Source organism: Phycodurus eques, chromosome 2 (genome assembly GCF_024500275.1).
Source record: "Phycodurus eques isolate BA_2022a chromosome 2, UOR_Pequ_1.1, whole genome shotgun sequence".
Lineage (NCBI taxonomy): Eukaryota > Metazoa > Chordata > Actinopteri > Syngnathiformes > Syngnathidae > Phycodurus > Phycodurus eques.
In genome coordinates, this window is record NC_084526.1 from 43996897 (window position 1) to 44021964 (window position 25068).

Here is a 25068-nt window from a genome sequence, read left to right on the forward strand (position 1 = left end):
GAGAAAAATGAGAATTAGTGGAATGTGACGGAAATATAACAGTGACAACAAGTTGCTTAAAACATTGCTTTACTGTTAGTACAGTTTAAAACCGGAAAGGCTTTTCTTCTGTTTGCATTATTGGCTGTGGGAAACATTGTATTGAAATGTGAGCAAATAAACCCAACAGAAAAGATGGTTTGACCTGGGTTCCACTGTATTTCCCAAAGTGTTGAACACACATTTGTATTTGCGCTTTTCATTAGCCCAGGACTCAGTGACGCACGGGAGAATATTTTGTGTCCAGGAAGGTCATGTAGATGTGTAGCGTCTGCATTACTGCGGGCATTGCACAAGAAGCAGAGCTGCACTGGAAAGCTCGCATTTCACCAGTCATTATGGGCTCCGACCTCATCGGTGGTCAAGACCTTTGGGAAGTGACCGAAAGAATGAGAATGTGGCTCCAAGCAGCTGACAGGAGTTTCCTCTGTGAGGTGGGTGGGCTTGCGTTTTGACATCTGGAGGGAACTTGGAGTCGAGCTCCTTGTGTTTCCATCCAGAGGATTACCGAGGTGGTTTGGGCACCTGATCGGGATGCCGTCTTACACGGTGCTAATGCTATAACATTAACAAAGTCCCTGCTTGGTTATTGCGGCAAAGGGGAGCATTCCAGGAATTTAAACCAGCACCAAAATGTTTCACCGCTTTCTTCCTTAACGTGCATAGCTCTCTCGTCTTTACCTTTTTTGCTTTAGTGACATTATACTCCAATCTTGCCGATTAGCACAAACCGAACACGGAATGTGGACCTGGCAATCATCTGCTAGCCCTGTGAACATGTACAGTAAGCCAGTAGCTATCCTTCCAAAGATTCCCCTCAAAGGCCACCAATGTCAACCAGTGCCTGTAAAAAAAATCCACAAGATTTATCCTCTTGGGACCGTAATTTTCAGCACAACATGTCATATTTAGCTGCCTCTAGTTGTTGGCGTGCTTATGTTTGACTCAACCAAGAAACAAAGAAAAAACAAGGATTCTTAGTGCATATCTAAAAAGTCATGTTCTGTTTGAAAGACCAAAAAAAAACTTTGCAGTGAATTATTTCACACCCAAAACAATTAAAGGCCTTCCTTCTTAAAATTAAAGTGTTCATGCCACTCGGTTTACCACAGAACCGGATTTTAACTTGACAAATACGCTGACTCAAAGACTCAATAACAAAGTCTGACCTTCCACTTGAAAGTGTCATCTTCTATCAACATGAAGCCTTCAATTATCACCAGAGGAGCAACTATTTCTAACATGTATGAGTGAGCTACATTATCACATTTGAACATCCAATGTTGATTGCTTCTGACTTTGCATCATTTGGAATTTGACTCATCTTATTTGTAAAAATATGCCTCTGAAGTTGCTTGCACAAAAGTACCAGTAGACAGTCCGTCTCGGCAGCTCAATATAATACTGACATTTCGACATTTTATTGCTCACATCCAGATTATGATCAACAAATTAAAACAGTAAATACAGAACTGCAAAAACTATCAATTTTAAACTTTCCAACGTATTTGTGATACCTTTAACATGTATAAGAAAAGGTTTTGGGCCCAATACAGACTCCTGCGGGACGCCGGACTCTATTGGGAATTCAATGGATTTAGTGTTACTCGTTTCTACAACCCCAATTCCAATGAAATTGGGACGTTGTGTTAAACATAAATAAAAACAGAATACAATGATTTGCAACTCATGTTGAACCCATATTTAATTGAATACACTACAAAGACGAGATATTTATGTTCAAACTGATCAACTTGATTGTTTTTAGCAAATAACCGTTAACTTTAATTTTATGGCTGCAACACGTTCCAAAAAAGCTGGGACTGGGTCATGTTTGCCACTGTGTTACATCACCTTTTCTTTTGACAACATTCAATAAACGTTTGGCAACTGAGGACACTAATTGTTGAAGCTTCGGAGGTGGAATTCTTTCCCATTCTCGCTCGATGTACAGCTTCAGCCGTTCAACAGTCCGGAGTCTCCGTTGTCGTATTTTACGCTTCATAACGCGCCACGCATTTTCATTGGGAGACAGGTCTGGACCGCAGGCAGGCCAGTCTAGTACCCGCACTCTTTTACGACGAAGCCACGCTGTTGTAGCACGTGCAGAATGTGGTTTGGCATTGTCTTGCTGAAATAAGCAGGGGCATCCATGAAAAAGATGTTGCTTGGATGGCAGCATATATTTGTCCAAAACCTGTATGTACCTTTCAGCATTAATGGTGCCTTCACAGATGTTTAAGTTACCCACGCCATTGGCACTAACACAGCCCCAAACCATCACCGATGCCGGCTTTTGAACTTTTCGTCCATAACAGTCCGGATGGTTCTTTTCCGCTTTGGCCCGGAGGACACGACGTCCACAATTTCCAAAAACAATTTGAAATGCGGACTCGTCGGACCACAGAAGACTTTTCCACTTTGCGTCGGTCCATCTTCGATGAGCTCGGGCCCAGAGAAGCCGGCGGCGTTTCTGGGTGTTGTTGATAAATGCCTTTTGCTTTGCATAGTCGAGTTTTAAGTTGCACTCACGGATGTAGCGCCGAACTGTATTGACTGACATTGGTTTTCTGAAGTGTTCCTGAGCCCACGCGGCGATATCCTTTACACATCGATGTCGGTTTTTGATGCAGTGCCGCCCGAGGGATCGAAGGTCACGGGCATTCGATGTTGGTTTTCGGCCTAGCCGCTTACGTGCAGTGATTTCTCCAGATTCTCGGAACCTTTTGATGACATTACGGACCGTAGATGATGAAATCCCTAAATTCCTTGCAATTGTACGTTGAGGAACATTGTCCTTAAACTGTTGGACTATTTTCTCACGCACTTGTTGACAAAGAGGTGAACCTCGCCCCATCTTTGCTTGTGAATGACCGAGCAATTCAGGGAAGCTCCTTTTCTAGCCAATCATGGCACCCACCTGTTCCCAATGAGCCTGTTCACCTGTGGGACGCTCCAAACAGGTGTTTGATGAGCATTCCTCAACTTTCTCACTTTGTCTTTTTTGCCACCTGTCCCAGCTTTTTTGGAACGTGTTGCAGCCATCAAATTCTAAGTGAATGATTATTTGCTAAACACAATCAGGTTGATCAGTTTGAAGATTAAACATCTTGTCTTTGTCGTGTTGTCAATTCAATATAGGTTGAACATGATTTGCAAATCATTGTATTCTGTTTTTATTTATGTTTAACACAACGTCCCAACTTCATTGGAATTGGGGTTGTGTGTATTGAGTCAGATGACTTCCAGTCAGAATCCAGTCATTCGCAATTCCGCAATATAACAGTTACCATTGATAATAAGGGTGACATCTTAACCGTGGAACATCTTATTTTATTTGACGTTGTTTCTAAATCACGACAAAACAGCGGTCGACCAGCAACCCAGAATTGATAGTGTTTGAAATGAGAGGTTCCACTGTTGTTTGCAGTTCTGCAATCAACAGACCAACAGCAAAGATCACATAGCTTCTACTGATCAGCAACTATTTCAAAATATGTGTTAGTTACCTAGTATCATTTCTAAGGTGGAACTGTAGATCTGCACTAAAAAGTGCTTCTATTTTTGCATGCATTCTACATAAGAAGTAAAAGGCTGTATTCCAAAATGACATGCCGGCTTAGCTGGACACACAAGCCTCAGCCTTGGGAAGACATTTTTTTGTTGTGAATTTCAAGGAACAAGAGGTCCTTTCAGAGTAAATGGGGAAAGGCCAAATGCTCTCCTGAATATCTGAAAAAAGATCAGCAAAGAATCTCCTCAATAGATTTTTTTATGTTAGTCCTGTCAAGGAACACGGACGGGACAGCGTCTAATCTGCTCTATAAAGAAAATGAATTCATCATCTTCCCACAATCCATCACTGCACCGAACGCACGATGACACCAACACGATTCCATCGTGGTGCTTTTTTTTTTGTTTCATTCTCGAAACACAAAGTTGGAGTCGCAACCCAATTCCGCTCTATCTGCACGATAATATGACTTTTCAAAATGTCTGGAAGCACAGTTCAACCTAAAAGGATTGCAAAGACACGTAACATAATACACTCCTTGGCAATTGTTGAAGATCAAAAGATCCACTCGTCCCAAAAGGAAGCAATGTTATGTTCGTATTGTCACGGCCACACGGTTTCATTGTCAAACGCGAAAAACAATTCATCTGTCGTCATTCTTTTAGTTTCCATTCCTGTATTCAAAAAAGGACATTATTTCAAATTGATTCAATGACTGGTTTGGTCCGTAACGTCAGAAAATAGGCAACGATGTTGATCATTTTTTCCAAAGTAAAAGCAGATGTTTGCAGATGTCTGATTTTGATTCGACAATAAAGACAATCAGTCTGCTTTCATGAAGGATTTGGACAATTTGAAGATGGGCAAGGTCTCTAAACGATGAATCAATATCAAAATAGTCCATTCATTTGATAATTGTCGATGAATTGATGAATTGTTGCACCTTCCAACTGGAAACGAAACATAGCTGAACCTGGCGAGAGCGACTGAAGATTATTTCAAAAAGGGTTTTTCAATGATTCTCTTTGTCAGATTCTTCTGACACCGTCACAGTTGTTCAATCATTATTTCATTCCAAAGTATTGCGGATAAAAACTAAACCCCAAAAAATTTACTTGTTTTTTTTTTTAAACAATTCAGTTCTTTCAAACGAAATGCAAATGTATTGCACTGTACAACTGAACTGCACGTAAAAATGGTACTCCACTTGAAAATTGAGAAAGGTTCCGTACGGCAGGAGGCCCCACCACCGGGCCGCCTGCGAGCCCCACAGAGAGACTGAAGGAACTTTTGGGGGGTTTGCGTTGTCTTACTCTGCTGTCTGCAGACAGGTTGACATCGGCCGGGAGAATTTCTCCTCCATTGCCTTAACTGGATGGATGGATGGCAGAAAAGGTTGAGGACCACTGCCGCGCTGGATTTTTTTTTTTTTTAAGTTTAAACAGGTTGTACGCATAGCTACAAGCTTCATTCTCGTAACTGATGAAATGTATTTGCGTGTTGAATGAAGTGATTCTTTGGCATGCCACTAGAGAGAGCCCATTGAGCACACTTTGAGGAAAAACTGCATTCGATCTCATCGGGTTGCGGAGATGGACTTCATTGACTGTGCTGCTAATATGTAAAGCATTTAAACGACATGGAAAGGAAATCTCATGCAATACCGAGCCATTAAAACAGCGACATTGTTTGTTTGTAGCCATGTATCACATGGCGTACGCTGGATGCAAAAGTAAAGATGCAGTTTATACAATCTCAAATAACGATGAGACAAAACAGTGCGCTTCAATCCACTTGATCTTGCTTGAAGGCTTAAAATAGGCTGAAAATAAACATTCCCAGGATTCAGATTCCCCCAAAAAGTGACACGCCGTCGCAGAGGACATTTCTTCTTAAGACTCTTTTGGATTTTTAGGGTATATATATATATATATATATATATATATATATCTCTTGATATATTTTTTACCGATAGAACCCATTGCACTGACAACGTAGACAGAGAAAAAAAACAAAATCAAAAAGAACAGAGACAGATGCAATGTTTAGCCATTTGGGTCCACCTCATCGTTAAACATGACAAAGAGCAAATATGACCAAATATGGTCACGTGGAGGCAACTTTTTCAAAAGGCACCTTGAAACTCGAATTTCGCTACATTTTCTTGCAGCTAAATTGTGTTCTTAGCGATGCGTCCATTTGAACTTCGCCTCGAGTGTTGCGAGGTTTGCTTTGGTTTGGTTTTACCTCCGAGTGGTTCCTCGAGCGCTCGGCGGCTGACATTTTGAGAAGTTTAGTCCATTCAAGTTGGTCGGATACCTGTCCTGCGCAAAAGTGTCCCACTCATGTCCTTCCAAGTCAAACTGAGCCCAAAAAAAGAGAGAGAGAGAGAGAGAGAGAAGGAGAGAAAGAAAGAAAGAAACCAAGCTCTCCAGCCTCCTCTTTGGAAGGCAGGACTTGTTGCCATGGAAACGGGTTGTTTGCCCCCACTTTTGTCGTGATTTGGCCCCAGCGTCTTCCTCCTCCTCCTCCTCCTCCTCCTCCAGGCATTCGGACTCGCACTCTCGCCTTGTTTATTGTCGCGGTGGATGAATGGCAGATTTCGGGTGAATATTCACGAGTGGCCGCGCGCGCACGAGCACAAACGTCACGAGCGACCACTCACAAAGAAATCTTTCATAGACACTCGTTCGAGGTGTTTGAATTCATCTTTGATAGAAGATCATTGAGCATGTATTCCATATCGTTCATATCCAGCTTTAAAGTCCACGCGCTAGTATGTTCTTTGTCCTCACTAGTAGAACAACTAGGGACCACTAACAGAATGACTGTGTCTTACTGGTAAAGTGTTTTGGCTGTTTTTCCACTACTTGTCCCACTTTTGGCCTATTAGTACACAATTAAACCTCACAACTTAACTACTATGCTGCAGTAGTAACACTACTCGCCTAAACCAAACTATAGGCATGTGTCACACACTAGTAGCCTCCTCGTCAAGGATACTGAATTCTTGTGTGCAGAAATGTCATACGGTTTTTGGGAGAGAAAAACAATAAACAAAACAAACAAACAAAATCACCCTCGTTGTTCCACTAGTGTGCCCTAGTCACTCTTCTACTGTGCTAGATTGTCTTACGAGTGAGGACAAAGAGCGTACTAGTACGTGGACCTTAAGATGGATGTGAAGGGTATCAAATAAAGTTCATGGAAAGCCATTTTGTATTCTTGTTCTCTTGTCCTCACCAGTAGGATAACTTCGCATTATATTCGCACAACTACATGCTGCTACTCTGGAAAAACTGTGCACTAGGTGACTTCTGCGTGCTACTCGTAGTGACGTACAAGATCTTACCTAGTAGAATTTTAGAATGCACGCAGATGTCAATGAGTGCACAGGTTTGCCTCACTCGTAACATGCAGCTGCCTAACTGTTTCCACTGCATCTTGGGATTTTGGCTGACGTGGCACAGAGAGTTACTGTCTTTTGTGGCTCCCAGCATGCATCGCACCATGAAATGTTGAACTGTTGTCGTAATAAAGACGGTAATCCTTTATGTTCACGGGCAATTAGGATTAACGGAACATAAATATTGCGTGTTGATGTTACCTGTCGTTGGTTGAATGCGTGTCTTATTTAACGTGTTTATTTATGGTGCACTTTGTTTTGATGAAACCCTAACTGTGGGTTGCGTGCGACAGAGTGACATCCCGGTCAGTGTAGCTGGAAGCTAAGCTATCTGTCATTTTCCTTGTGGGACTCATCATGAATAAAATAACTATGATTTATTTTATAGTAACTCTCTGTTTATAGTGCGTGACGGACCCCCAAATCCCATGATGCCGTGGAAACTATAGTTCATGAAAGTATAACCACTTTACAGTATTTTACTGCATGGTGCTTTTTGGTCCTGTCCGTGGAAGAGCGGAGCAGCTCTCCACCCTCGGCGGGGTCCTCGAGGGTGCGTGGGAGTTCGCCCAACCAGTCTACGTGCGTTTTGTGGACTCGGCGAAGGCGCTCGACCGCGTCCCCTCCGGGAGTCCCGTTGGGGGTGCTCCGGGAGCACGGGGGAACCGGTCTCCCCGTACGAACGCGTTTGTGTGCAAAAGAGTGACATCCCGGTCGGTTCCGCCGTATGCCAAGCGAAGCTCGCCGTTACCTGGCCTACGTCTTCTGCAAGCCAAAAGAGCTCAGCTCCTGTTCACCGTGTGTGTTCAAGTACGACTATTGAAGTACGTGACAGGACTGCAAGTGTCCGCAACGCAATATGAAGAGTTCCCGTTGAGAATACATCAGCCTCTCGTAGCTATTCCGATTTGCGACGTCAGTCGCGGTGCCGCTCGTCCATAAAAGTAGCTCTGTTCGGCCCCTTAAGGAGTTTTTATCATCTGACGTCGTCGGGAACAGAGGAAGTCACAAAACGCAGCCATCCGTCACGGCGCTGCGTAAGAACAAGTCAGCAGGAAGCCTCGCAACTTAGTCTTGTAACCAGTGTCCTTCCTGAAAACACTGAAACCTCGGAATGTCGCCGCATAGAAGACGGAGACGCCGCCGTGGGAAACCGTTTGAGCGGGAAATCAGCTGAAGGTTCATATCATGTAGTAGTACACGCTTTGTACAAACTAGTACACTGAAAAAAAAAAGTCATTTGACTGTACTAAATTACAATATGTACCGATGCATCGGTTGCACGTATGGTTAATTGAACATATATGTATATTATTGTATTATTTTCGATGAGAAGAGCGGGAAATGACGTCAGTTTACCACATTGTAATCATGTCCAATCGATGTACATGAACAAATTAAGGATTTTTTTTTTTTTTTTCAGTGCAGGACAACTTAGACATACTCGGAGAACAACTACGTTACCAGTGATTCAATCCAAAGAGTGTCAAATGCGCGCTACTAGTAACATTATAAGAGTGTACGAGTTGATATCCATGCTTCACTAGTAGTACTACGAGCACCCAGATGCCAACTAGGGCAGAGTTTTGCCTCACTCGTCATGTGGTTGTGCTACTAGTATGTTAACGGTAGGGACAAGTGTCAATTTACTGTGTCGAAATATCATACAGTAATGTAAAAAAAAAAAAAAAACATTAGCAGACCGGTGCCACTCATAACATTAGTAGTTAACATCTACTGCTTCACTTAAAACTCTGTTTTGCGAATCCCGCCCGTCCGGATTCCTCCGCAAGACTTCGCTCGTGAGCATAATACACGAGCATCCCAGAGTCAAATCCGAAGTCAAACTCTTAACTTCGACACGTGGAGATCTGCAGATTTCAGGACTTAGCAGACTCGATTTCCAAAGTGAGCCACGTCAACAAGCAGTGCTTGCGCACCTGCTCAAGCCGCCATCACATTTATTATGACAAATAAAACCACTGAGCTCTACACGTGTTTGTTTAGGATTCAGCACCAAGCCAAAATCCTCAAACATCTAAAGGGGATTATTCCACACAGCTCTGGGGCTTTTGCCACCTACTCTCCAAAAATTCATCTCGGATTCTCTCGAAAATGTGGGAACACGGAAAGACGACATTCGAAGACATCAGAAATGCGGTATGCGCGCCTCGTTGCTTCCAAAGAAAAGTGCATTTCATGTTCTGATCACGGATTATCAACCACACTCGCTGTCAACTTCGCATTGGTGATGCAGAATGAGAACTATAGAAATTGAGGTTTGGTCTCAAACGTGTCCCTTTAAATGCATTCATTCGAATGAGCTAACCTTTTGACATTAGAGAGCATGTACCGCATCCAGTAACTAATTACATGAAGCGCCATTACCTATTTTTATTGCAAAAGGTATGTAATTGTAATCCATTACAATACTGGGAGAACATGTGGGATTAAATCACATTGTTATTACAAATTTTGTTACATTTGAAAAAATGTCACAAAAACTCAAGACTTTTTTGTTGTTGTTGTAAAAGCACTTCCTCCCTCTAAAGCCCACGCTCAAGTAATGTGCCATTCTGCGTTGTCTCAAACATAACATATTTTTCCAAATATGACCTGAGGCGCCACCTTGTGGTGCAATCTCTTAGTGCATCTGAGATTTTGAAAAGGTTACACTCGTCGTTACACTTCATTTTGGACATTTGAAACATGGACTTATCTGGGTTGCCATATGACGTTGCGACATTGTCTAAATTGTGCACATTTGTCATTAGGTCACGATGGTATGCTATGGTATGGTGGTATTTCTATTATCTATTTACATTTCATCCCGTTTTGTGATCAGTTTACGATTTGTGGAAAGAATAAATATGTGCTTTAGTCCAAAAGACTGACCTGTGGTTTCAATCCGCTTTTTGGGCAGGAAATATCCAAGGGCCCTGTTAATGTCTTCGTTCAAAATTAAGAAAAGTCATCCAAATGCAATCTAGTACAGTTATATTACTTTGAGAATGTAAATTGAAATGGTTACACTACTATTATTACATTTTCAACAGGGTAACTTGTAATTGTAACCAATTTCAAACTTTTTGTCTCATAATGTGCCCCTCTCATCTCGCCAAATGGATTGACCAAAAAAAATGTCACTTTTGGTCAAGTGACATCATAAAATTCTACTAGTTCATATCTGGCGCTTCACTAGTAGTGCTAGTCGCGCACAGATATCAACTAGTACACGGTTTTGCCTCACTAGTAACATGTACTTGCTCTACTCGTATGCCAGTGTGCAGAAAACGTCCTACAGTAGTGCAAAAATATTATGAGAAATACACAGCCATTCTACTAGTGCGCTGAACTGTCTTACTACTGAACGTATGTGTGCTTTAAACTAGATTAATGGCATACAGTAATAGGGAATAAAGCATTTCTAGTAAGGCACGGTCGTTCTACTAGTGTGCTAACTTGTCTTACTAGTGAGGACAAAAGGCCTACTAGCTGGGCATCAATAATATAAAAGAAATGCTCACTCACACGGGTTTATGGACTATATATGTACTAGTAGGCCCTTTGTTATCCCTTGGAGGACAACTTTGTCAAACTAGTAGGACAGCGACATGTTACTACTTTCCATAGAAGTGCCATTGGAAAGGTCGCGTCATTGGTGTCATAATGCTTCCATTCACCGACGAGAATCCACAAATGCAACCCAGCAAGTCATCAAATGTAATGCAACTAGTTGAGAGGGAGTGTAAAAAGAAAAACAAGTATGCATCTATTTGGATTGTGCAATTTCATAGACTGAAGCGCCACCTGTAGGCAACCCTTTGTAAATGCACCCCTCGCCTGGAAGTTTTTCCTCTGCGTTAAATGTGACATTTCGTGGTGGGAAGACAAAATACCGCGTAGGCGTGCGTGGACTGTTTTATGAGCTACAACTTTAGTCGTGTCAATCATAGATCAATAGGGAACAAATCGGGACATCTGAACATTGTTTGCTCTCTAACACGCGATCGCGCAAGGCTAACAAAGTGGGGGGGGGGGGGGGGGGCAAAGTGACAACTTTTTCCGGTGGATGTTGACATTTACAGCATCAAGTGAATAAATGAACAAGCCCTACCTGCTTATTTGTGCGGTTGACGTGTTTATTCAGTGATCCATTCTCCAGCACACTGTCGCTCTTCTTCGTGAGCAGCCCCGAACACTTTTTTCCCCTTCGTGTGGAGGGAGGAAAAAAAAAAATAAAAAAATCGTCTCCTCCGTGGAACTGCAAAGAAGACGTGAGAGGAAAGAAATGAAATGGACGGGAAACGATGACGTCACGTTGTGTGGATCACTTCTCTCGATGAAACGATGCGAACGGCGATTACATCAGGGATGCGCCGCCTTTTTATTTGAGGCTGTGTCCGTTTTTGGTTTGTTTCCCCCCCAACAGTGGACAGTTTTGCATCTTTTTAACATGCAGCTCGGAAATGATGAAGCGCGCTTCTGCATTGTTGACTTGACTTGAAAAGCTTGTAACTCATTTCTAACCTTTACCCTTCTTATAACTCGACGACATTCCGAATGCGTTTTGGCGCATATGCATAAGTCAATATATGCTCATGCGGCCGCGGAACGGACAGAAATTCAAGACGTTTTCCTGGAAATCGAAGCCAAACGCGTCGCGGCAACGTGCGGGCTGAGTGAACACCGTCATTATTTATTCGTCAAAAGACGCCGCCGAACGCTGCGTTCATTTGCACGTGAACAATAACGTGGTGACAAATCATGGCATTGAACGTCATGCAACTTGATGTATACTTTTCATCTCAATGTTTTCAAACAACATTTTGCTCTTCTGACCTGTATGTAGTCTTTATTTTTCATTCTTTTTGTAACGCAAGCTACTGGATGCTGAAATTTCCCTCCGGATTAATAACGTAGCGATGTAAACAGTAGCAACAGCTGTCCCTTTTTGTGCTTCGTTACAATGGCGGTAACACGATCCCTTTCCTCCTCAATTCAAAAGATCATCACAATAAATCCGGATTGACAGTTTAAGGGTTAAAGCCATTTTCTAATCCAATCCAAGCATCTGCACATTTATGGCGAAGGAGGAAAAGCGGCACATATCCCAATGAAGCGCATTGCTGGTGCACACTGATGAGAGGGTCCGTTATTACAAGGTGCAGGATCCACTTTAATGCTCCGCATTCTGCTCAGATTGAAGCCAAACGAAGGGAGGAAAAAAGAAAAGAAAAAGGGGGGGTGAAACAGTGTTTCACAGTGCAGGAAGTCTGATCACCCAAAACACGTAGCCAAAGCCAACCGAGGGCTTTTCAAGGCAAACAAATGGAATATTCTTGGCCAAGCAAGTCACCTGACCTCAACCCAAAATTGCAGTCGAGGCCTGGCGGCGCACCCGAAGGGAGGCCACGCAGCATTTGGTGACGTCCGTTGGGCCTCCACTTAAATATATATATATATATATATATATATATATAAACATTGCATCTGTGCATAAATATTTGATTTACAAAGTTGCACATGGAAATGAAACGTGACTTTAAATCATTGACTACGATGGATAAAGCTCAAGTCTACACATCAATCACATGATTTTGTTTCCAATCTATTGTGGTGGCGCAAAGGAAAATTCTCAAAATAGCAAGTTACAGATCACTACCAGATGTGACTGGATGCATTTCACTTGTGTACAGCCTGCACCTGCAGGGAAGGTTTGTCGCGGTTCGGGGCACGATTCACAAAACAGCTGCAAGAATCACAATATTCGTGGCCATTTATTTCAAAGCTGAAAGGTAAGCACACACACACGCACGTACAATGGTTAAGAAAACACTCACAATAACTCCAGTGTGTCGCTCCAGTGGCGGGTGGCCAACTCGACGTGTTATTTAGGACCGAGATAAAAGGAATTCAAGTTCACTAAATTGGAACGTTTCTACATCTCTATCATTAGGTTCACATTTGGCAGCTTTGATTAACTTCCTGTCCCCACAAAGAATCCCTCTGGTGGACGTCAGGCGCATACAGTACAAATAATAATCATTCAAAATGTCACTAAAGGATTTACAGATAAATAACAGAATTACTATAGATCACCTATGCCAGTATCTAAGTTCGGTAAAATTGTCAAATATATTAAATATTGAATTAGTGATTACAAACACCTTCATAAAATGACATGCAAAGACTTTGCATATTGTACTGTAAGAGCCAGTTTCGAGTGAAAAACATACGAGGGTGGATCAGCTTTGATCCAATCTGGTGCTGGGCCAGCACGTCCAACAAATCATTGTCTTGTAAAGTTTTGATCTGGCATTTATTAGTCACATTTTCATGATATATTCCCCAGAGACTTGGCGCGTCTGTGCAAGAGTTCCCACGAATCATTGAACACAGTGCAACAATGTTAAGGAAAGGAAGGGGGGAGAGAGAAAAAAAAAAAAAAAACCCTATGTAATCTCTTGTGCTGTCACTTTTGATCTACTTTGTACTTCAGCTCAACACTTACGGAGGTACAGACCACAAAATGAGAAAAGGGAAGAGATACAAGTCACAGCCTCCGTCACAGTGTGTTGTTGTTGTTGTTGTTTTTTTGTGTGTTTTTTGACCTCTCCACCTTTAACTGAGGACGACATGACGGTCGAACACAGACTTTCTCTGTTCCTGGACCTGCCTCCTCCAACGCTGCTGGGCGTGCTCAACTTTGTTCAGCATGTTGGGTCGCGAGTGTGAGCGAGACAGGACGTTGTGAGCGTTTGCAAAAGGCTGCTGGTCCTGAAAGCACAGACGACCGGAAGGAACATAAGATGAAAGGTTCTGATAGATTCTTTGGAAGGAAGGAATGTTTATACTCCACATTTTACGAGGGAGCAAATGTCCAACTTTCTGGAAATGTTGCACTTTGGTGGATATATATTTTAAAAAAAAAAAAAAAAAAAAAAAAAAGTCGACCTACACCGGTTTAAATGCCAGGAATTGTGAATATTTACAAATCGTTAGCCTAGTGGCAAGATAAAAACATTTTTAAAATTCAACAAACAAGAACAATGTGTTCCACCACTGTGGATACAAAAAGTCTGCACACCCCTGTTCAAAGGCCAGGAATTGCAAGCGGTTCGAAATCTTTAGCCTAACAGCATTATTGCCTTAGCTTAATAGCATCATTGCCCAAGTCATTTGTTAACATTTTTTTGGAAAACAAGAAGAAAAATAATCTACACCGGGGGGGGGGGGGGGGTTGAGGAGATTAAATAAAATAAAATTGTAGTAAGCACGTTGGCATTTTTTGTTAATAATGTGACAGTAAGTAAAAAAGGACTTAGACAACAATGCTATTAGGCTAACGGAATGCCAGTCTGTAAAAACAAAAACAGTGAGGAAAAGCATAATTGAACATCGGAACTTTATTTGAGGTTAACCAGAGGCTTAATGACTGCAGGTGTGTGCTGATTCCAATTTAACATGAGTTTGAAAGTGATCGGTTTCTTCTGACCGCAGCCAAATCCCCAGTTATAAGAGGGTGTCCAGACTTGTGCAACCACATTATCTCAGTTGTTTATTTTAACTTCCCCTCTAAGATATTTTCAATGGAGTTACACTGTAGGCTACAGGCTTTAGGTCCCATTACTGGTGAAATCTTTTTTGAAGCGATTTATCTTGACCTGTCTTTTTTTTTCTCTTCATATCACAAAGAAATGGACTTTGAACAGGGGTGTGTAGACTTTTTATACCCACTGTATGTACTAAAACATTGTCACTTTCAAATGACATCCAAACGAAGATAGCAAAGGAATCCCAGGTCAAAGATGAGATTGGTTCTTGTTTACTCTTAGCATTTTTTCCATCAACTGAGTTTTCCACTGTGGTAATTTGTGAGCTCCTCCAGCGCCAAAAACTCTCCAGAGCACAGTTTGTATTCGCTGCAAAGTTTGAGTCTCTTTCAAACACTTTTTTTTTCCTATGAAGTATTAGCGCCTGCTCATAATTAAGAGAACAAAGGTTGTAATGCAAAGAGAATAAAGTCGAAATTTTACATGAAGTCATAGCAGTATGATCCCACAGGGGACAAATAAAAAGGAGAGATGCGAGCAGGTTACACAGGTCTTAATGTATTTCACTTTTTAAAAACAAGCAGTAGTGTAAATGTAAAGAATGAAACAGTATGTGCATCATGATCATTCAAAGGGCATTGTGCTGCTCGTTCTGGTGTGCCGACGTTGGACACCAGGGGGCAGAACAATACAGAAATACAACACACCAAAATTGATGATGAAACACAAAAGAAGACCATTGAAACCAATATTAGTCGTTTTTCGCAGGGATAAAGAACATATATATATATATATATGCCTGTGAGTATTGTTAGATTTGATGTCTCCGATGTGTTGCTACCATTGATATTCAAATATAACTTATTTCACGGTTTTAACCATTGCAATATCTATGCTAGTTTTGTTAGCATGTCTATAGTGTTTCCGATTATGTGTTAGCATTAAACTAGCGGACTTTCAGAAGGAAATGTTATGGTTTTTCTTTTCATATACACAACATGTGATCTTCTTTGTTTCACGCTTAGTTTGACAGTAAACTTCAACTGGAAGTGGCAATAAACAGCTTGAAGCAATCTTTTTTTGTAGAATTTTTCATAATCTGCCAAATTGCTGCTTGTTGTGAAGTTCGCTGCAACCATCAAAGTGCTCGTATATAAAATTATTACTCTCAAGTCAAAGCAAAAACAATAAGAAATTGTCAGAGCGAAGGTCCGTAACTTGAAAAAGGCGTACGTCGGGTCACTCGGTGGTCAAGGTACCACGATCATTTTCTAAAGTGCGGTCCACACATAGCGACAATCTGGGGAATTTTGAGCATTTTACTTCCTTCGCGATCAAAGTCAGCAAAGGCCCAATTATCGGATGTCTGAAAGATTACTCTGAGCGATTATCCTGTGGTGTGGGGTATGTTAAGAGTGATCTACTTTTAAAATGGTGGGAGCAGACAATCACAAATCTTAAACCTGTTAAATGTTTTAAATTCATGCGCGGTCAGCCAGCTGCGTCGCGTGTTTGTTTTAACGTGCCTCCCGAGTCATTCAGCACCATATACACAGGCAACAAGATCCAATATAGGAGCTGTACATTCTCTTTGCAGCGGCATTTGATACAACTCTTGAACAAAATTGGATTTCATTGGATTGTGCAGGTGTGCCTCATGTTGTTTCCTATCCGTGTACGTAAGCAGAGACGTGACTGCGTTGACCAACTTCCTCGAAATGATGGCTGTGTTATGAGGAGAGGAGGACTGCAGCACTCAGCAAGTGTGCACGTGATGTGGCTTTCAAATGGATCCTCCGGCCAGCCTTCCCAGAGAGAATTATTACATTACTCATTTCCGCTCACGATGTCTTGCTGCATCCCATTGAGATAACCACTTGTGTTTTTTCTTACGAAACCTACTTCTATCTCAATTTTCAAGTATTTCAGACCTGCAACCTTGTTAAACTTGATCTACAAGTTTGAGGGGGAAATATTCTTAGCATACACACACACACACACACACACATCCTTACAGTTCGATGTTAAGGAGCTCAATCAATGTTTGAATAAGAAAAATATCTCATAAATATTCCTAGTAGACAACCGACACTGGCTTGGGAGGGTCATCGTGAGACAAATTTCTTCCTGAAAATGAGTTTTCGATGAGGTCAGACCACATACCCCGACATCATCATCGCTTTGGATGAGCTGCGAGTGTCCAAACAGGCGTCTCTTCAAGATGGGCTCCAAGAGAGTCAGGTAGACCATGTAGAGCAGCAGCAGGCCCAAAATGGACAGGTAGATTATGATGGTGACCTAATGTGGGGAAGAAGAATACATCTTAGAAGGGTTGCAAAGGGGTGAGAAATGTCCACAAATCTTCCAATCGGGTACTTTCTACAGGAATGAATGGAAATCAACTCAAAAAAATGCAGACAGTCGATACAAATCATGAAAAACACTTTAAAATGAAATGTCTGTGTAATTTGTCAATAGTACTTCAAATTGAGTCAGGGAAAGTTGAATCAAATACAAATATTTCTTATCCTTCTCAAATCCTACCTTGAGGTGCTATGGGAAGGGATCCTCAATGTCCACTTCCTCAAAATCTAACAAGTCTTCATACAACAAAGAGCATGTATGAATGGATGTTTTACATCTTTAGGTTTTGTTTTTGTGACAGTGGCCTCTTGGAAAAGTAATTGCAGCCCTGTGTATGTTCCACACATACTGAGGACTGACAATAAATGCTACCAGACCATACCATAATACAATAGATGCAATGCATTTGTTGCAGTAACAAAGATTGTGCTGAAATGGTATTAATCCAACAAAATTGTAAATCCCTCTTCCCTTGTAATCTGCTATTTTGTTCATTTCCCATTTCTGCAAATTCCCATCAATACCAATTCATCCCACCTTGGAAATTCCCATAATTGAACAACTCTACTGTCTAACGAGTTAGATTTCATTCACTGCATTAGGGATTCATACTTAGACCAAGATGGCGCCTACCAGTGTGGTCGCCTCGGTAACGCGCTCTCGAGTATTGTCTTTGTTTTTGTGTTTTTCGTCCGTCTTTGGAGACCTTACACGACTCACTTACACAAGGGGAGACCTGCTAACCATCAAGGAGGCTACTCCGGACTTTCTGTCACCAACTTTCGAATATCCGCTCAGTTTTCTCCCGGAGTTACTCACCGGAGCGGCGTCAGCGGTTTTCGGTGCGTGGAGACGGAAGCGGCGCCACAGAGGCAAGCGAGCCGGCATTCAGGTGAAACTCCCCAAGAGAGGACACAGACTGGCGTTCCCGTCGATCCACCTCGCGAATGTACGCTCCCTACCCAACAAAATGGACGAGCTTCATCTTCTGTTAAAGACCAGGAAAGACTTCGGACGTTCCGCGGCCATGTGCTTCACGGAGACCTGGCTTTGCGACGCCGTACCCGATGGCGCCGTCGTGCTTAACATAATAAGCACGACGGCGAAAGTGCTGACATAATATGCGTGCTCAGCACACACTGCAGCCCGCATTTGGAGTCGCTATTCTTAAACTGTAAACCATTCTACTCGCCACGTGAGTTTGCATCGTTCGTACTGGCTGGAGTCTATATTACGCATCAAGCTAACACGAACGCCGCATTGCTAACGCTCGCCGAAGAAGTCAACAAAATTGAAAAAAAACACCCGGACTTTAACAAAGCTAAACTCGACCACGAACTCCCTAAATACAAGCAGCACATCGACTGTCCTACCAGGGAAAATAATACTTTAGACCACTGCTACACGACGGTAAAAAACGCATACCATGCTATACCTCGTGCAGCCCCGGGCTCGTCCGATCACTGCTTAATTCACTTAATACCGACGTACAGGCGAGAACTTAAATGCGCGAAGCCTACAGTGAAAACAGTCAAAAAGTGGACCGATGAAACCGAGATGGAACTTCAAAGCTGTTTAGACCGCACAGACTGGAGTGTCTTTGAAAATTCAGCCGGCAGCCTGGATGAATATACGGACACTGTCACATCCTATATCGGTTTCTGTGAAGAGGTTTGTGTACCAACAAAATCATTTCGCACATTCAACAACAACAAGCCGTGGTTCACTGCTAAACTTAAGCAGCTTCGCCAAGCTAAGTAGGACGCATATCAGAGCGGGGACAGGGCCCTGTATAATCGAGCTAGAAACCAGCAGACTAAAGAAATTAACAGTGCAAAGAGGATCTATGCAGCAAAGTTGGAAAAACAGTTTAGCGCAATCAGTCTGGCGTGCATTCCAATCGCTGACTAATGACAAGCGACGATCCCCCCAAGCTGAGAACAATAGCACACTAGCCGACGACTTGAATACCTTCTACTGCAGATTTGAAAAGGACAGTTTCACACCACACACCCGCCCGGCCGCACCCGCGACCACAACCGCACCTCTGACTTCTGCGTTAACCGTCCACGAACAGGATGTGAGACGCATCTTCAAACAACAGAAGATTAACAAAGCGGCAGGCCCGGACCATGTGTCCCCATCCTGCCTCAAAGTCTGCGCGGACCAGCTCGCTCCAGTCTTCACTCAGATCTTCAACAGATCTTTGGAAATGTGCGAAGTTCCATCCTGTTTCAAACGCTCTACCGTCATTCCGGTCCCCAAGAAACCTGCAATCTCGGGTCTGAACGACTACAGGCCTGTCGCTTTGACATCTGCGGTCATGAAGTCCTTTGAACGTCTCGTGCCGGACCACCTCAAGAGTGTCACAGGTCCCCCGCCGGACCCCCTGCGGTTTGCCTACCGAGCGAACAGGTCTGCGGATGATGCGGTCGACACGGGACCGCGCTTCATACTAGAACACCTCGACAGCGCAGGGACCTACGCGAGGATCCCGTTCGTGGACTTCAGCTCAGCGTTCAACACCATCATCCCTGAACTCCTTTCAACCAAGCTTCTCCAGCTCAGCGTCTCGCCTGCCTGCCATCTGCCAGTGGATTTACAGCTTCCTGACGGGCAGGACACAACAGGTCAGGCCGGGGGAGGCCACCTCATCCGCACCCAGCATCAGCACCGGGGCGCCCCGAGGTCGTGTCCTCTCTCCGCCGCTCTTCTCTCTCTACACGAACGACCGCACCTCAACGCACCAGACTGTCAAACTCCTGAAGTTTGCAAATGACACCGCCGTCGTCGGCCTCATCGAGGACGGCGACGAGTCCGCATATCGACAGGAAGCGGAGCGGCCGGAGTTGCGGTGCGGCCGACGCGACCCGGAGCCGAACGCGCTCGAGACTGTAGAGATGATCGTGGACTTCGGGAGGCGTCCTTCGCCACGGCTGCCCCTCACGTTGTCCGGCCTGCCTCGTGTCAACCGTCGAGACCTTCGAGTTCCTGCGAAATACAATCTCTCAGGACCTGAAGTGGGCGACCGACATCGACTCCGTCCTCAAAAAGGCCCAGCGGAGGACGTACTTCCTGCGGCTTCTGAGAAAGCACGGCCTGCCGCCGGAGCCGCTGACACAGTTCTACACAGCGGTCATGGAATCGGTCCTGAGTTCTTCCATCGCAGTCTGGTTCGGTGCCGCTACAAAAAAGGACAAACTCCGACGGACAATCAAAACTGCTGAAAGGATTGTCTGTACCCCCCTACCCGCCATTGAGGACTCGCACGCTGCCAGAACTAAGACGAGGGCGTGCAAAATCCTCTCGGACCCACCGCGCCCCGGTCACCGGCTCTTCCGGCTCCTTCCCTCAGGTAGGCGCTACCGATCGACGCAAACTAGAACTAGTAGACATTCCGACAGCTTCTTCCCTCTTGCGATCAACTTCTTAAACACCTAACCTAGAATTCCATTACAATAAGCTGGCAATTTTTTGACTTGAGTTCGTTGTCACATTTCTGTGGGGCCAATTATGTATGACTCGTGCACTCACTGTAGTTGTCTCGCCACGCTGCACTATTTGCATATACTGGCCGCTCATGCCAGAGTAGCATCTGCTCCATTTGCACACCGACTGAGGAGTATCTGTAACATTTGCACAACCGACATTGTCCCAGATGATCGCACGACTCGTCACTTTAAACCGCATACACTCCTTGAAGTCTCGGTGCCCTTTGCACAATGCTCATTGCACCGGACTATTGCAATATTAGTCATTCGAACTGCTCTCAGTGCTAGAGGACTCTGCATCTTTTTGCACAATTGTTTTTTGTCAATGTCTTTATGTCTCCAAAGTGTTCTGTAAATTGACTGTCTGTTGTACTAGAGCGGCTCCAATTCCTTGTGTGTTTTGGACATACTTGGCAAATAAAGATGATTCTGATTAGCCAAACACAACATTAGGTTCACATGCACAATCAAGGCCCAATAGAAGAACTGTATAAAAAAAAATCCTTTACAAAGATAATAATAATAAATGAATGCAATTTCATGAAACTATTATTCGAATGTAGGTTGTAAATGTAGGTTAGTGTTTCTGTGCGCGTTTGGGCCAGCAGAGCACTGCAAATCGTGTACAACTTACCTTAATAGTGCCAGAGCTTCTCTCCTCATATTTACACTCACAACGTAAACAGTAAGCCTCCACGTCTTTTCCATCGACCGGCATTGGCTCCACTACATGCAGACAGTTACTGGAAAAGCCAAAAACACATGAAAAGACATTCACGCCGGAAAAGGTCATCATTCCGGGTGGGAAATATACTGAGCATACCAGTCTTTGAGAGAAACATTCTGTTTGTAGATCTGCCCCTCGACATCTCTGTATGGTGGACAGATGCATTTGCAACGGATGTCCTCAGAATTCTGTAAGACATTATCATTTGTTTCCATTATATTATCTAAAAATTGGACTTTACGCCGATTTTATCGGACTGATCGGTATCGGCCGATATTTTGCATTTTATGCTAATCGTTCGATCGGCTTTAATATTTGAATCCAAAAGCCAGTTTATTTTTAGCCTTGTCGCGTGTCTTTTGACGTAGTACTGTAAATATCTGACAGCCAATGAAGTTATTAAAAAAATAATTAAAATAAAAAACATGTCGGCAGTGTGGGACAGGCAACACGTAATGCCGGATCAGACAAGACAAATTTGCAGATACACTCGTTACCGTGGTGACGACAACAAGAGTGGAGCGACTGTATTATAAGGACAAAATGGGGAGAAACGTGTTGGTGGTGACCGGTGCTCAGGACAGGAGAGGACGTTGGTTTAAGGCTTGCTTGAGGTATGTTCGCGTACTTTGAATACGATACAGATCACAAGCAGGCAATAAAATGTTATGTAGCCTAGCAAGTTAGTGGTAGCACGAACGGTTGTACGTAAACATGCCGCCGTTCTGTCGAATCGTGCTCTAGAGTTTCGGTGTGGGTGAAGTCATTTAATTTCAATAAAGTAATTTAATTACAGTAAGTTAGCACCCATTATTTCTGTCATGTTGGTTTGACCTAACTGATTAGAATACACGATCTGACGAGAGCAGTGATCTCCGACCTTTATGGAGCCAAGGAACATATTTTACAATTGAAAAATGTCACGGCACACCAACAAACAAAAATGTCACAAAAGGTGGAGACATTCATTAACTGTATATACGTCCTGCCATCTAATAGAAGACCATTCATGTGTTCTGTCTGTCACTCTGCCTCACAGGCTTAAATAGAGGAACAAAGATACATTATTTATTGTAAATATAATTTTTGGAGCAATTAAGTACACAAGTATATACAGTAAGTGAACAGGTCATTTTAATAGACATAGTCCTCCATCTTGTGATCGGTTATCTTTTTTTAAACTCGCTGATCGGCCCCAAAAATCCTGATCGTGTAAAGCCTACTAAAAATATATATTAGTCATCATTACACTGACTTTTTTAACATTCAACTGCTTCCACATTTCTCAACTGAATGAAACTTCAAAAGATTCACAAAATTCAGGACATGGGAGGAATTACTGTCCACATTCCCAAAATTGAGGCAAAACTGTGCACGAGTTGACAACTGCGCACTACTAGCACTACTAGTGATAACAAAATTCTACTAGTTAACGTCTAGTGTGTCACGAGTATTGTGAAGATGTCAATTAGTGCACATTTCTGCCTCACGAGTAACATACTACTACTATTCCAAGGTTGTTCTACTAGTGTGCAGAAATGTCATACAGTAGTGGGAGGAAGTACGGGGGGCAACGCCACTAGTAAAACACGGTAATTATACTATCCCACCCTAGTTGTTCTACTAGTGTGCTGAATTATTTAGTAGAAGACAAAATGCAAACTAGTACATGGACTTTAATCTGACATCAAGAATATAAATAAATGCTCACAGTCCATTTCCATGAAAGTAGTAGGCTTTAGTAGTAGTAGTAGTAGTAGTAAACACTGACATACTAGTAGCGTAACTACATCTTACTAGTGAGGAGAACTGAGCACTAGTTGACAACTGCGTGCTAGGAATCCCAGTAGCTGGCCTACTAGTGTGCAGTAATGTCATATAGTAGTGGGGGGGAAAAATATTACAAGTAAAACAGTTCTACTAGTGCATTAAATTGTGTACTAATGAGGACAAAGAGTGCACTATTACACAGAATGTAAGAGGGAATTCTGAATAAATGTTCAAACAGCTTTTCATAAAACTCGTAGCACAACTTTGGCATACTAGTAACACAACTACATTTCACTATTGACGGAAAACTGCTCTAGTTGGCTACTGTGTGCTTCTAGTTCTCCAAGTGACATCAAATTATGTATCTATCGTCAATGTAGTGTAAGGACAGTGCAGATTTGTTTTAATTTTTAAAAAATAATAATAATAAATTAATTTTTAAAAAACGAACGTTACTAGTAAGACAGTTTTACTAGTGCGCCTAATGGTATTATTATTATTATTATTGAGACAAACGTTCAACTGGATAATATTCAAGGATATCGAATGCTCAACAAATGGCTTTCCATAGCCAAAAGCAGACCTTCTCAGAAGTGGAGCTGGCGGGATACTGGATATTAATGATACGAGCAAGTATTAAAACGCGAGCACGTCGCGTTTTAATACAGAAATAGAACATTAGTGACTAAAATCGACATCATGTTTTCAACGGCTGACAGGACGAGCTAGCGCTAGCCTTACCTTCGCTCTCACTTCGCTGAAAACCGAAAAACACACAAAGACAAAAGTCTGCACGAGAAACACGGTCTTCATTTCAAAAACATGTATATTGCACAAAGAGGAGGAGGTAAACGGTTTCCACGCAGCACGACAGGAAAAGACTTTTCTTCTCTTAACAAACGACTTGGTTAGCCATGTTGCTAGCACAGCTTCCGGAAGATGGCGACGATGACATGGACTATTTCGGCGGGCGGTAGACAAGCAATCATTTTTAAAACAAAAGCATTTTTTCACCACTTTAACGAATTAATGAGGTCTATATTCGGATAAACACAATTCCTCATTTGTTTCCCATTCCTTTGTTTGTAATATGATAAGAACGGACGGGTAGAGTTAAGATCCGCTCTTTTTTGGACAACGTGGTAACAAAACGAACGAACCCAGTGATTTGTCGTCAAAGTGAACGAAATCTCCCTAACACTGGATTGTACTTATTTATTAATTTTTTTTATTATTATTGATTAAATATTTTGAATTATTTGGACCCCTCCTTGAGCCGTCACCTTATCGTGGTGGAGGAGTTTGTGTGTCCCAATGATCCTAGGAGCGAAGTTGTCTGGGGCTTGATGCCCCTGGCAGGGTCACCCGTGGCAAACAGGTCCTAGGTGAGGGACCAGACAAAGCACGGCTCCAAAAACCCCTATGACGAACAAAATTAATGGATTTAGGTTTCCCTTGCCCGGACGCGGGTCACCTGGGCCCCCCTCTGGAGCCAGGCCCGGAGGGGGGGCTAGAAGGCGAGCGCCCGACGCGACGGCCGGGCCTGCACCCGTGGGGCCCGGCCGAGCACAGCCCGAAAGGGTAACGCGGGTCCCCCTTCCCGTGGTCCCCCTTCCCCCCAGTCAGGTGCAGTGCGAGCTGGGCGGTGGCCGAAGGCGATCCGATCCCCGGCAACAGAAGCTGTCACTAGGGACGTGCAATGTCACCTCTGTGGCAGGGAAGGACCCCGAGCTGGTCGAGAAGTTCCGACGAGATATAGTGGGGCTCGCCTCCAGACACAGCTTGGGCTCTGGTACCAGTCCTCTTGGGAGGGGTTGGACTCTTCTCCACTCTGGATTTGCCCACGGTGAAAGGTGCCGAGCAGGTGCGGGTATACTTATTGTCCCCCGGCTCGGCCACTGTACATCGGGTTCACCCCGGTGGACGAGAGGGTAGCCTCCCTCCGCCTTCGGGTGGGGGGACGGGTCCTGACTGTTGTTTGTGCCTATGCACCAAACAGCAGTTCAGAGTACCCACCCTTTTCGGAGTCCTCGGAGGGGGTGCTGGAGAGCGCTCCCGCTGGGGACTCCATCGTTCTGCTGGGGGACTTCGATGCTCACGTGGGCAATGACAGTGAGAGCTGGAAGGGCGTGATTGGGAGGAATGCCAGAGTTCCTCAAGGCTCTGGATGTTGTGGGGCTGTCCTGGTTGACACGCCTCTG

At 43.4% G+C, this 25068-nt stretch overlaps 2 protein-coding genes across 3 annotated transcripts in view; both read right to left on the reverse strand.

The window, feature by feature from the left end:
* The window catches only part of dennd2b (DENN domain containing 2B), a 59059-nt gene extending 47761 nt beyond the window's left edge, over positions 1-11298 (reverse strand). The window contains exon 1 of one of the 2 annotated variants that reach the window (XM_061670932.1): positions 11077-11298. The gene's annotated coding sequence lies outside the window, so the exon portion shown is untranslated. Of the gene's footprint in view, positions 1-5800; positions 5999-11076 lie in introns of those variants that run through there. The other variant, XM_061670933.1, reaches the window with a different exon arrangement.
* Positions 11299-12701: 1403 nt separating this feature from the next.
* On the reverse strand, positions 12702-23805 carry tmem9b (TMEM9 domain family, member B). Its single transcript, XM_061670935.1, has 5 exons — positions 23609-23805; positions 21194-21285; positions 21005-21113; positions 16679-16813; positions 12702-13739 (listed from the first exon to the last, which is right to left on the reverse strand). The coding sequence occupies exons 1-5, from the start codon at positions 23678-23680 to the stop codon at positions 13584-13586; spliced, it is 564 nt and encodes a 187-aa protein (XP_061526919.1). The 5' UTR covers positions 23681-23805; the 3' UTR covers positions 12702-13583.
* Positions 23806-25068: the final 1263 nt, after the last annotated feature.

Excerpts from the sequence above, each read along its gene's own strand:
- tmem9b (XM_061670935.1), bottom strand. The coding sequence starts at position 23,680 with ATGAAGACCGTGTTTCTCGTGCAGACTTTTGTCTTTGTGTGTTTTTCG. Across the intron at positions 21,286-23,608 it reads TCAGCGAAGTGAGAGCGAAG|AATTCTGAGGACATCCGTTG; the intron begins GTAAGGCTAGCG and ends AATGTCTTACAG. Across the intron at positions 21,114-21,193 it reads AATGTTTCTCTCAAAGACTG|TAACTGTCTGCATGTAGTGG; the intron begins GTATGCTCAGTA and ends TGGCTTTTCCAG.